Here is a 12,667-nt window from a genome sequence, read left to right as displayed (position 1 = left end):
AAATAACTAACTAATCAATCCCATACCCGACCTGGACTGGTAACCGGACGAGAGGCCGTGGTTCAGCCGTATTATCGGCTTTCCTTTTCCCTGGGATAATATGTGCTAATCCTCCTCATTCAACTCAAGGTTCTGGAGTCGGATCCGCATTTATCAATGGTTACTTAGTCGTCCAATTGGAATGCCTCGTAATCAACTGACAGCCAGTGAGACTTGGCTCAGTAAGTGAGTCGAATAATATCAAAGATTCGATTTATATTAAAATGACAATTGAAATTGGCGGCTGTCTGGACTTTGGGCGACCTTTCACCCCTGGACCCAAGGATTCTGCCCAGCACTTGGCAGTGGCCCTCCACAGGTTGCAGAATACGCGCTCCCCCTCGGTCATCAATCCAACAGTCATTTAAATCAGGTATATTTATTACATTGAATGAAAAATTTCGCAATACTGCAATTGCACTTTGAAGGATAAAACAAAGGTCATATCGGGAGATAAATCAGGTGAACAAAACTTATGAGTGTGATTTCCTAAGTATTATCAGTTATAATGGAATTAAATAATTTCGGGCGTAATGGCCTAGCGCAGCTGTTCCCAACTGTGATCCCCTGAAAGGCCACAATGCTATGCGGAAAACTGATTTTACTTTTCACTTTACAAGTTTACTCCCCGTTCCTCCTGGTTTCATTGCCTGAAAAGGATATTTTATATGGTGTTTTCACTTTGTTGAGCATGAACTGTTTTAAACATGATGGGATTTGGAATCTTCAGATCAAACACTATAAATACTACCGGGATGATAAACGGGGGGGTCCTTGAGTGCTCAATAGCCTTCGAAGCGGGGGCATCAAACATAAAGAGTCAGGAACCACTGGCCGAGCGGTTTAAAATGTCCGACTCTACTGAGATTATAGCTCTTTATATTTCGTCAGATATCGGCCGATGTTTGGACATTACCTTCTCCGAAGAAAAAGACGCGAATAAGCATTGTGTAAGAAAATAGTCTGGAAAAGAATAAACTGAACAGGATTATCGAAATTAATTCTTTCTTAATAGAAAGTTATTTTGAACAATATTTTTGTACATTACTAAGGACGGGGAAAAATCAGATAGCTTATTAATTGGCTGAAAAAGTATTGATGGAAAAACACTATTAGAAACAACAATATATATCTTGCGTTTATGGGAAAAATGAACATTTGCGAACAAAAATTAGAAATATAATTCTTATAACTGTATTTTACTATGAAAGTGTTTTATTTATTTAACTATAGTTGTCCCCGGTAAAACAATTCGATACTCTGAATTCTTAATTTCATCGAGTATTTTCTCTGACCTTTGACCCCTGATTCTTGACTTTTGGAATATTTTAGAACAGGGGTTCCAAGCTTTTTTCAGGACGACCCCAAAGACAACTTTCAAGTGTCCAGTGCGACCCCAGGTCAATACATATATTTTTCATGGAACTTAAGAGCTTCTTTCAATGGACTTTTGAGTTTGGTCATGTGGTGGTATTAAGTAAAACAATCTAAAACTAAACAATGATGTCACAATAAGCACCTACATTTTCTATAGCATAAGCATAGAGTGATGCCTATGGGCCTGTTTTACAGTAAGCCATGGTACAAACAGCTAAAATTAACATGGTTTGTCAAATCTTAGATGTTTTGTACATTCATCCTCTACCATACCTCAGCGACCCCATGACCTGTTTGCAACCCTACCTACTTATCACTCTGACCCAATTTGGGGTCGCGACCCCTGGTTTGGGAACCCTATTTTAGAATATTAAAGGAGGGGGGAGGGGGGGGATTCTGAAATTTATAATTGCTAAGTTAGACCTTGATAGCTAACTGGAAAACGCGAGTTTTAATAAAGAGTCTTATAAGGGTCTAAAACGTGTTCAAAGCTGCAAAAAATGCTTTTTGAGCAACATTTCATGTCTTAACCCCACCCGTCCCCCTGGCTTCAACCTTTTCTCAGATATTTGAGCTTGAATCCAAGTCAAAATGCTCCTTGCCCAGTGCCTTGTTTAGAATGAAACATCAAACACAAAAATAGGGGGACTTCTGGCTCTCAGTGGCTGTTTGCACAGGGTCTGATTTGGAGTAAAATGTCGAATAACACAAAACGGTGTTCCTTAGTTATCAGCTCCTCACACGGAGCTTTGTTTGATAAAAATACGGAAATATTTATGAAAAAACATATTTTTACAGTTGAGTTTTGATTTCTCATCGCTGAGCGAGATCAATTGTTAAGTCTTGTTTCCTTATGACACGTATGTCTCCCGCGGCAACAGCCAAACTCTCGCTGATTTCATTAATAAGCATGATGTCATCAAATGAAGGCATTGGACCGCCGAGTAACGTTGCAGGATTGTTGCAAGCGGACCGTAACGACGGCTTTCTCACCTCCAATCTCCCTCCAAGAGCTGAAAAAACATTTAAAGTTAGGTTACTTCACATTAGGGAACAAAGATATTCAAAACAAATCGAATGTTTCTATCTATTCAAAGTAATTATTTTGGTACTTCTGTACTGTAGTATGCAAACCAAGATGGTGGACGCCATGCATCAAACAGACAAAGATCAGTCTGTTTTTATTTTATCAATTTCGAAGCTAGAGCTAACTAGTAGGTCTGTTTTAGAATCTAAATCAACATAAATATTCAAAAAGACTTTTCCCATTGTTCCAAAGTACGGTAATTATTTTAAACGATAATTGTTGTTGTGTTTCTGGCAACAAGAGTTTTCCCTAGATGTCATTATGCTTTTCTGGCCAGTTTTGAATTGAAATTTGCATCAAAAAAAGGTTGTGCAGTCGAAGTTTGGTTTCTTTTATCAGTGTTAGAGCTGGAGTCAGATGTCATTTTTACAATTTGGTGTGTAAGTTTGGATTTGAAATGGTTTTGTTGGTATTGGGGTCTGGGTTGTGTCTTTCAGCTCCCTGAGTAGGGGGTAGTTGGCTCGGGTTCCAAATAGCGACTGTCAATAGAGCGACTACACTACATCGATTCATTTAAAACAGCGACTGTCACAACAGCGACATCACTCCCTTTATTATATCCAAGGCTATAGTGCAAAAGCACTCTTTCAGCCCCCCAATAACACCCCCCCCCCCCCAACCCACACACACACCTTCCATCCCCCATACCCTAACTTTGATTTGTCATTCCTGTACAAAAAGTCGCTATCATAACAGTGGCTGTTCTAATGCGGCTGCCATTATGACAGTCGCTCACTTGATTACGTCGCTATTATGAAGTCGCCATTATGACAGTCGCTGTTTTGACAGTCGCCATCCGGCCTGGATACAAGGGTAGTTGAGGTGAACCAAAATGTATTAAAACTCATCGAATTGAAAGTTGATGCATTTTTTGAAATTACTCAAATTACTACTAATTCAGAAGTTTGGAGTTTGACATGGTATTGGTACCACAGTGAGTCATTCAGACATTGTTGTCGCTATCAACATTATTCGAAGCAGTCATGCAAGAAATGCCAAAAGTTTCACACTGTCTTTTTCATCAGATAAAATAATCTTAGCATAGGTATATTTATTTTATTAACCTAATCCTCCCGGTTTGACGCATGCGCGAAATTTCAGACGTTTTGCAATGCTGTGTGTATACCATGAGGTCTGGAATGTTTGTTATGGTCTTGCTTGAAAGGAAATCTTATTCCCCACACAACGATATGAGAATGAACCTTATATGACATTTAGAAGTGATAAAATTTCGCTTACATATCACGCGTGTACTTCCCGCTGCGATATAAAAACGTCGCACAACAAGAAAATGATTCCATAAACCTTGGCGTTGCGCGCAAACCAATAACAAAAGCTAGTATGATAAGGTCTTATTTTGAAGGTCATTTTATATGCTACATAACATAGGAGAGTGGACATCTCACAACGTCAGGAAGTTATAAAAATATCGAGTCGTTTGATCGCAGCTGCCTCACCGAAAAAAAGTTAGGCGTTTTATCTCGCAAATTCTCCTTGTCTGACGATTATAAGCTTTTATGATTCATAATAAATGTTTTATTATGACTCACAAAAGCTTTCAACGCGATAAAGCACAAACAAACAACCGATCGATCTATCAAGCTTAGCCTGGCCTGATTCGATGTGGTGACTTCTCAAACGGAAAATTTCCAAAACGCTTGAACAACACGCGCTATGGAAAAGCGTTTAGAATCATATGAAAGAGAAAACCAATGTGCAGTCAACTGTATAGTCACATTTCAGCTTTACAATAGCGATAGACGTCCAACAGCTGATAGAATGAGAGAGTGTAAATATTTTTATTATTTTTTGACGTTACGAAAGACCTCTTGAAAGATGTGTTTTAGTTTACGGTCCTCCAGTGACATCTAGCGTATAGTACTCTAAAATACCTTTCCAATGGTATATAATTATTGTATATTGGGTAAATTTTGGGGGTCGTATGACATTAATAAAAATGTATTCAAAATTGTGCTCGATTGAGCGTCTGAAACAGGTCAATCAAATGATTTCTTCAAACAAATTTAATGTTATTAAATGATACACAGTTTGGGACCACAGCATTGAGCATTGTTTACACATAATGGCTATTATTCTTGTATGGAAGTACTCACTATCTCTATTCCAATTACCTGTTAATTTTCTATTATACAGCGTCACTCTGTTCATATATTCCACAGCGTCAATCCTCGAATCTATCGCTGTTACGTCAATAACGTCAGATGAATATTTTGTTAGAATTCCATTAAGTAACGTCTGTTCGTCCTGTTGGCTTCGTGATACGCTTCCAATAGGTGTATGCTCCTGTTAAATTTAGCCAAGTGGTTAGAGCAGGGTTAGGGAAAGGTTTTTGCCCATCTAGACTAGGCCAAAGGGGCCGTGAAAGTCATATTTTATGAACAATATTAATAGTGTTACAAAAACAAAAGTGAAAAACAATAAGCCTTGTGCCAAAACCTAATTTAATCACAATCTCAACAAATTCCTTGAGTTATTTTTAGTTGAACCTCAAAATTTGATTTTGATTTGGCTGTGAATGCATCAGGCGGGCTTGATTGAATTATCCAAAGGGCCGGATTTGGCCCATGAACCGTAGTTCGCCCACGTCAGGGTTAGTTTAACTTAATTTTAACCTAGCTAGAAATATTGGGTTCAAATCCAAGCCCAATATGTCACCCAGGGTTGAATGAATTGGGAAAAAAATGCTGATCTGGAAAGATCTCTAACCGACATGAAAAGAAGGAAGTCAGAGCTAGAGTTACAGTTTTAAATTTTTCAGAGTCATAGTATGACCGCTTTCCGAAAATGGACCTTTCAAGTCTTCAAACCGAATCCATTATCACGTTTTAGAGCATTAGCCCTATTAACACCGAACTACAAACTTTATAACTCTGTGAAACCCAGGTTCGAAATATTTGAGTGAACTGTGCAGTGTACTTTATACAGTACAGCACACTATCCAAATTCCAAGAATTTCCCTCCATTTGGCTCAATAAAACAAACACTCTATGTGTCTCACAAAAGAGGGACGTCTGGGACCACGTCTGATGCTTCATATCACGCCATGCTTGTCTAAATAATAATCTAGATCAGGGCTACTCAACTGGCGGACCACGGTCCGAATTCTGACCTTTCGAGTATTCGATTCGGACCGCGTCTGATTTTATTTTTATTTTGGATGATTGTCTCCATTTAACTTTGGATCTGTAAAAGGATGTGGAATATTTTGCGGTTACTCAGTTTTCCACAACTCGCGTTTCCTTAACTTTTTAACCGAAAAGATAGAGTCACTGAATTATAGTTAGGCGCAGTATGAAATACATTTTCTGGCCATACCGGACCCCAAGAATTTTCAAGTTTTGTATACGGACCTTTAGCAAAAATAGTTGAGTAGCCCTGATCTAGATTAATCCCGGCCGTCACATGACCAAAATTGCTGTTTTTTGCTAAAGACTTTTGAATGCTACGGTGAAATTTTTTTTCCTTCGGTAAATTTGATTATTTTTTCCTAATGAATTCAATGATGACGTTACTAGATTGCGCTTTTTTGTAATATTTTGCGCAACTTCATTATACTGTATTATTATCGATAATGAAGGACAACAATGTCCATATTATTATCGATAATGAAGGACAACAATGTCCAGACGTCTCCCAAAGGAGGAGTGTCTGATCATCTGTAAAATTGGTTTCTCTGAAACGGGACAATGTCACCCGATTTGTATAATGTGCCGTACTGTTATAGGGAGACTGGACCCCAGTAAATTCCGTACTAATCTTTGTGGTATAAGCACTCGGAGGGGTGAAGTTTGTGTAGATTGTATAATATGAAAATAACAAAAAGTCACTACCTCTGCGATGACTTGTGTATTGATTGGGGCTGTGTTCGCAATTGTACTATTCCCGTTTCCTAGCAACGATGTTCGCTCATCCGCTTCCTCCTCATTTTTCTTTAAACAACTCTCGAGGCAACCCATAATAGATCAGTAGATAGGATGCATTAATATTATTTATACTATGTGGATAACAGTGGAATACTGGAATAAAAAAATAGGGTTGCCACTTTGGTATGCAATCTCGATCCCACTTTCTTAACACTTTTATTAGTACTTGTGGTACTAAACCAGGGGTGGGCAACATACGGCCTGCAGGCCGCGACGAGATTTTGACTGGCCCGCCGACTGTATCCAACCACACTCTGTAATGTGGTTCGACGCATCACTCCTGAAAGTTGCCGATCGCTCTACTCTCACCGCACTGTCAGTGCGAGCGGGTGAAATAAACAATTGTCTTTCTTAAAAGTCGATAAGACAGCTTAACCATATGGCGAACCAGAGCCAGAGTTTTGGTTATCAAAATTTGGTTTTCTTAGATTTCGTAGTTAGAGTCGGAGTCAAATTTTTGACAGAAATTTAGAAAAATGTTTACTACACATTCTTCAAAGGCTATTGAGGGAAGCTTGCATACGCTAAAATTTTTGTGATAAAAATTAAATTTTCTTTGAGTTCATAGTTGGAGTCCTAATAAGAAGTAGGTACCCACTGTGAGTGCTAAAAACGCCAAACAAAAGTGATGTGAAAATATTTGCCTAAATAGGCTATTCACCAGAGTTTTTTTAGTAAAAGTCAGTCAGTCACGCACGGAGAACTACCGGTATACCCTATTAGGGCGTGGGACATTGAGGCACCAGGCTGCCAGGCAAGAATTTCATTCTGCATCAGACAGTCTTTCACCTTATGATTTTGTTTAGTGTTCAAGGAGTTACGATTAACTTGGATAGACAGAAAGACCTAAATATATCTCGACCCTGAGAGTTATATATATCCCCTCCACAGCCAGACAGAATTGATTTGAATAGATGACCAGGTACCACGGTACCGTAATTTTCCAACTACATATCAAAAGAATTCAGATAATTCGAATTCAGATAAAGCTATTAAGAATTGCTGAATTGCGTAACGTCCTGACGTCTGAACGTCGGTTTTGGCCTGCCCTTCTATTTTTAATGTAAAAAAGCATGAAATTGGAATTTGTTTTTTTCTGCTATTTGCTTGCTTTCCTGGCACCTATAAATCGGTACCGGTACCGCCTTATGCCGATTTTGTGAAATAAAATTCACGACTGCTGCCGATAGTGCGTTACGGTACAAACTACCGCTGCGCCTCCAAGGTACGGTTTTAAGTCATGACGGCACGTGACTACTGTAGTCTGAAAGAGCATTCTGCCTTTATAGGCCGCGAGCCGAGGCCATTTATCTTTCAGTTTCGTAGCGCACATCAGGTAACTACCTGAAAATGATTTTAAAATGTTCCTTAGAAATTTAGTAACAAATATTGCCTTGTTCCCACTTCCAAAAGTTGCACGTTTTACAGAAAAGACGCTTTTACTACACTAAATATGTGTTACCATCTGTCCTATTTTCTCTGCTTTTCCGGTATCATGGGCCAATGAACGCAGACTTCTGCACGACGTAACAGTCAAGTTAGTCAGCTGTAGGTGGATCCCCAGTGGTCGGATGAATATCAGATGTACTCAACTGCTCGCTTTTGCGTTGAGTAGTCTTTCCATAGTTTTTTTCAGTTACCGGTAATATTAGTCCAGTTATTCTAAGGAGGTGTTGAAAAGTATAGGTAAGATATTAAACACTTGTATATCCTTGCCATAAATAGCAATTTTAGTTGAGCACTAGCTCATAAGACGTTGTTAAATAGGTACGGTGCGGTAACTCCAAGGAAGGCTAGACCTAGAATAATATGTCACAAACAACGATATTTTCTGGCTTGCATGAAATGTTTATGATTAATTTAATGACTCTTCTTGACTATTCAGCAGACTTATACTACTATATAGGCCACAGCATATTTGGAAATAGAAATGAATGGCTGTTTCTGTAATGCACGGTTGTGTGAAAGAGAAGAAATCAATCAATTTTACTAATGTCGGTTGGTCTAAATCTAAATTCATAGAGTCGACAAGAACCTGGGAAGCAATGATAAGTTATGCCGGAGTGGAAAGAAAGGTAGCATTGGAAATGATTGAGAGGTGAGAAATGAAGTTGTAGACAAACAGTTGATGTTTCAAAATATAGTCTATAGTCCATACTCATACTGTCATAGGACATTTCAGACTGTGATATATCAAAATTTAGTGTAGATATAGTCTAGTAATGGTATGCAAACACTGCTGGACTGTAGAACATGCAATGAGCATATATACGCTCATTTAGTACATCAGATAAAATGCATTATGTATTCAAGGTATTAGTTAGTATTTAGGGGTATTTTTAAAATCATGCTGCTCCAAATATTATTTTCTTCCTTATTTTAGATACTGTACTACAAAAGAAAACGGCAATGTTCCACCAATCCGACCTAACGCAGGCTCTGATCCCTGTTGCTATCAGTGCTATAAAATGGATTAAACAAGAAGTCTTGAAGCTTAAAGGTATATGAGAATCATATTAGTTGCAAACGGCTTAGATGGGCTATTTATATTGAAATACTTAAGCACTTTTCTGCAATTGGAACTGCCCATCAAATTCAAGTTGGAGACTTCATTGAGATTTTCAATTCATTTTTTTCCCTCGACTATGAAGATCTTTTGAGGTTAACGAGGTATTAATAAATAAAGCTGAGGAATTTAAAGAGGATATGAAGAATGTAAATGATACCAGGGCACGTCTATTTAACACTGTCAAACATAAGGATTATACTCTCCACCCAACAATGATTCACTGAAGAAGCATGTGGCCCTCAAATCAGTTCTTGAGTTGGCAAACTGCAAAGAAAAATAGTCAAAATAATTTATGAAAGTGTGCCAAAATCAACTTAAATTGCACAGATTTTTGTTTTTGTATTGACTGCAGAAATCACAGTACACCTATAGAGGAAACGTCGATTTCTGAGATTGTGGATTTCGAAAACAATTCAGAAGAAAGTGAATTAGATATTACAGTTGATTTAATAAGTATCATACATTTGTTGTTTTTTTCGGACATTTGTTAGTGTCGTAGTCCTGTTTCTAGAAATATTATTGCCTTTGTTCAAATACATAACCACATAAACTAAAAAAAGATTAATTGTAAATTGTAATATTTCTGTTCACTATGTTATGTACATATTGTACATTCATTTAATTTTCTTGACTTTTGCGGTAAATTTCTAAGTGAGAAATAACTGATTTATTTGTGTTTTCGTGCTCACGATGTTAATTTGTGACTTCATTGCTTAAAAATAAATACGTTTGATACTTGATAGCTTCTATAAAATGGATGTAGCTTTTTATGCTGTTCTTGTTGTAAACTGCTTGTGGTTATTACATAAAATTTATTCTCAAATGTGAATCAGCGTTGTTGGTGTCGCTGCTTTCGAGGTCACTCCCGACTCCTGTCACACAATTAAAGTATTTTTTGTTGTTGGTTACATGTATGCCATATTTTTCGTAATCTACCTAATAAATTATGATTGACTGAGGAAGTCCGATTTTGGTCAGGCAAAACATTACAGGAATACATTTGTGTTAGTGTGCTGTAGGGCTCTCGAATTGTATAGTTCTTATGTATGCGTTGTAAACTTATGGTTATTGAATTTCCGGGAACCTCTTATATTCAATTTCGCACCAGGATTGTGGAACAAGCTGTAATGCGTTCATTATGTTCGTTTTCACACAAAACTGAAGAATTTATTTAGTTACCAGATGTGCGCTACGAAACTCATTTTCTGGGCGTTTTCATGGTTTCGTCTCACGGCCCATATCCGTGGTAAGGATCTACAAGTGTTTAATAATTTACTTATACATTTTTCAACAACGTCTTAGCATAACTTAACTGATAATAACTAAACAGGGCTATGGAAAGCCTGCCCAACTCAGCGCAAGGTCGAGCAGAAATAACTAATATTCATCCGCTCGCTAACAGCTGGTTTAATTCAATTGTTACGTCATGCAGAAGTCATTGTTCAGTGCCGAAAATGTAGAGAATATAGGACAGATCGTGACACATATTTCTTGTAGTAAAAGCATCTTTTCCGTAAAACGTGCAACTTTTGGAAGTGGGAACAAGGCAATATTTGTTACTAAATTTTTAAGGAACATTTTAAAATCATTTTCAGGTAGTTACCTGATGTGCGCTACGAAACTCACTTTCTAGGCGGTTTTCAGGGCCTCGGCTCGCGGCCTATTAGTTTTGCTGTCGTTTGGCGTGCGTTACATTATGATTAGTATAAGCGTAAGTATAAGTATATTTTGAAACCATAATAGGCATAAAAGGCGATAAAAGAATTGATAAAAACAAGCAAAAACTTATTACTGTATTAGGAGCCTGCCTGTGTTCGAAGACAATAGTCTGTCCTTACGGGCTTTTGCTTTTTTTATGTTTTCCACTTGACAGTTGAAGTCAAAACTTTCTATTTATTTCTTAGCGGTACTGAAAATCCTATTCTTTACTTTTGTGCGTGAACAAGAACCAGCATTTCCTATTAATACCGCGACAACAGGCTAAAAAAGAGATGCTTTTTTTTAAAACAACGTTGCATTATTGTTAGTTTTTAAAAGTACGGTGATTCAGATTCAGATAATTTATTTTCGTCGTGCAAGAAACATTATGAACAACACAAGCATAGTAAATCAAGGCAAAAGAAAACAACAGACACATAATGTTTCGACTGCAATTAACGAGGAGCCGCGAAAGACTATCAAGTCATCGTGTCAGCGACACCATTAAAGCTGAATGACGTCAAAAAAACGTCAAATGATTAAGGTTGAGTTATATATGATCAGGGCAAAAATTTGGAAAACGTAAATCGAATCGAGAGAGTAAGCCAAATGAGAAAAGTTTAAATAAAAAGTATGAATGGAATCAACAGAGTCGGGGAAGAAATGATTAATCTAGAATTAAGTTAGCTCAGGGGAAATTTAAAAAACGTAAATCGAATCGAGAGAGCAAGTCAAAAGAGGAAGGTTTAAAAAGAAATGTGAATGGAATCGAGAGAGAAATGTTTAAATGTGAACAAATATCCATCGTGTCGAGTAAAAGTCAGAAAAAAACGCGTTCACGATAAATCATTATGTCAGTCTCGCAGCGTCATGCTCGGGTGATCGCAATCACAATATGAAATTGGCAGGACGCTGCAGAAACTTAGCAACTGAAGGGGAATTCCCAGCAACCATAACAGGGGAAGCCGGGTTGGATTAAGTACCGGTACTGATACGGCAATATATAAATAAATAAATATATAAGTACAATTCAGACAGGAAAAACAGTTTTGATGGGAAAAGTTCATTCCACATGTACTTTGGGCAATGATGCAAACTCAGTGATAATGGTCGTGCTCTGTGAGGACAATAAAGAAAAATGGTGACAATGCCAATGGCATTAAGAGGTGAAAAAAGTCACGATCGTTTAGGTAAAATAGAGATCCTGGACCGAATGACCAGTTATAGAAAAATCGAGCCACACAAAAGGTGGGGGACATGGGTTGTATACGGTACACTACTATACTTATAAGGGATAAGTCAACAAAGTATCTGAATCTTCGTATTTGATTGTTGTTTGATAGATTGTTTGTAGGTAGAATAGAATCAAAGAGAATATAAAGGTTATATTCACTTTAAATAGGGTAGGATTTACGTATTTATCCCGGGAGAGAGAATACCGAAATGAAATAATCGAGATATTTATTATTTTGTCAACCAAAATACAAACAGTCATCAATACGAAAAAAGGTATTGTATGTGCTTCAAACTAGCGCATAGTTTATAGTAATTAAGCAGGTAAAAAGCTGATAAGAATCTGTTAATGTAGGCAGTCGAAGGAAGGGCAGTAAAGAGACTGGCAGGTAACAAGCTAAGACGAAACTGCGGCCGATCATCATACAACGTGGATATGTATGAGAGTCTGTGATGCAGTTTCGAGAAAAAAGGCGGTGAGCTCCGCGGTCAGAGGCGAAATGATTAAGGGAAAAGGCAGGAGTGGCCAAACGGTCAGGGACCAAGAGCCGTATTTCGTACCCTATTCCCGCGAAGAGCCACATTATAAACAAGAACACACATGGACATCAGATATACCTTTATTCAGCTCTGTTTTATTGCTAGTTTATTGTAAATATCACTAACCAACATGATTATGACAGAAATTTACAAGCCATTTATTGTTATGGATGCGGGACT

The 12,667-nt window shown here is 37.7% G+C and overlaps 1 protein-coding gene and 1 long non-coding RNA gene across 4 annotated transcripts; one reads left to right on the top strand and one right to left on the bottom strand.

Moving 5' to 3' along the window:
• Positions 1-402: 402 nt before the first annotated feature.
• LOC120330977 (ragulator complex protein LAMTOR1-like) lies at positions 403-6,559 on the bottom strand. Its single transcript, XM_039397974.2, has 3 exons — positions 6,355-6,559; positions 4,636-4,807; positions 403-2,429 (listed from the first exon to the last, which is right to left on the bottom strand). Exons 1-3 carry the CDS (start codon positions 6,478-6,480, stop codon positions 2,230-2,232), a joined length of 498 nt encoding a protein of 165 aa, XP_039253908.1. The 5' UTR covers positions 6,481-6,559; the 3' UTR covers positions 403-2,229.
• Positions 6,560-7,791: 1,232 nt separating this feature from the next.
• On the top strand, positions 7,792-9,978 carry LOC144424384 (uncharacterized). Of its 3 annotated transcripts, none has more exons than XR_013476673.1 (3): positions 7,792-8,545; positions 8,831-8,947; positions 9,369-9,978. It is a non-coding gene; the product is annotated as an uncharacterized LOC144424384 (long non-coding RNA). The 3 variants fall into 3 exon arrangements; XR_013476672.1 differs by having other exon boundaries at positions 9,011-9,978; XR_013476671.1 differs by having other exon boundaries at positions 7,794-8,545; positions 8,831-9,978.
• Positions 9,979-12,667: the final 2,689 nt, after the last annotated feature.

Source organism: Styela clava, chromosome 6, assembly GCF_964204865.1.
Source record: "Styela clava chromosome 6, kaStyClav1.hap1.2, whole genome shotgun sequence".
NCBI classification, from domain to species: Eukaryota; Metazoa; Chordata; class Ascidiacea; order Stolidobranchia; family Styelidae; genus Styela; species Styela clava.
This window is presented reverse-complemented; position numbering and strand designations above follow the sequence as displayed.

What these genes read in the sequence shown, in the direction of transcription:
- LOC120330977 (XM_039397974.2), bottom strand. Translation starts at nt 6,480, where the DNA reads ATGGGTTGCCTCGAGAGTTGTTTAAAGAAAAATGAGGAGGAAGCGGAT. An exon ending in ATACACAAGTCATCGCAGAG is followed by an intron (nt 4,808 to 6,354) that starts GTAGTGACTTTT and finishes TAAATTTAACAG; the next exon opens with GAGCATACACCTATTGGAAG. An exon ending in GTATAATAGAAAATTAACAG is followed by an intron (nt 2,430 to 4,635) that starts GTAATTGGAATA and finishes ATGTTTTTTCAG; the next exon opens with CTCTTGGAGGGAGATTGGAG.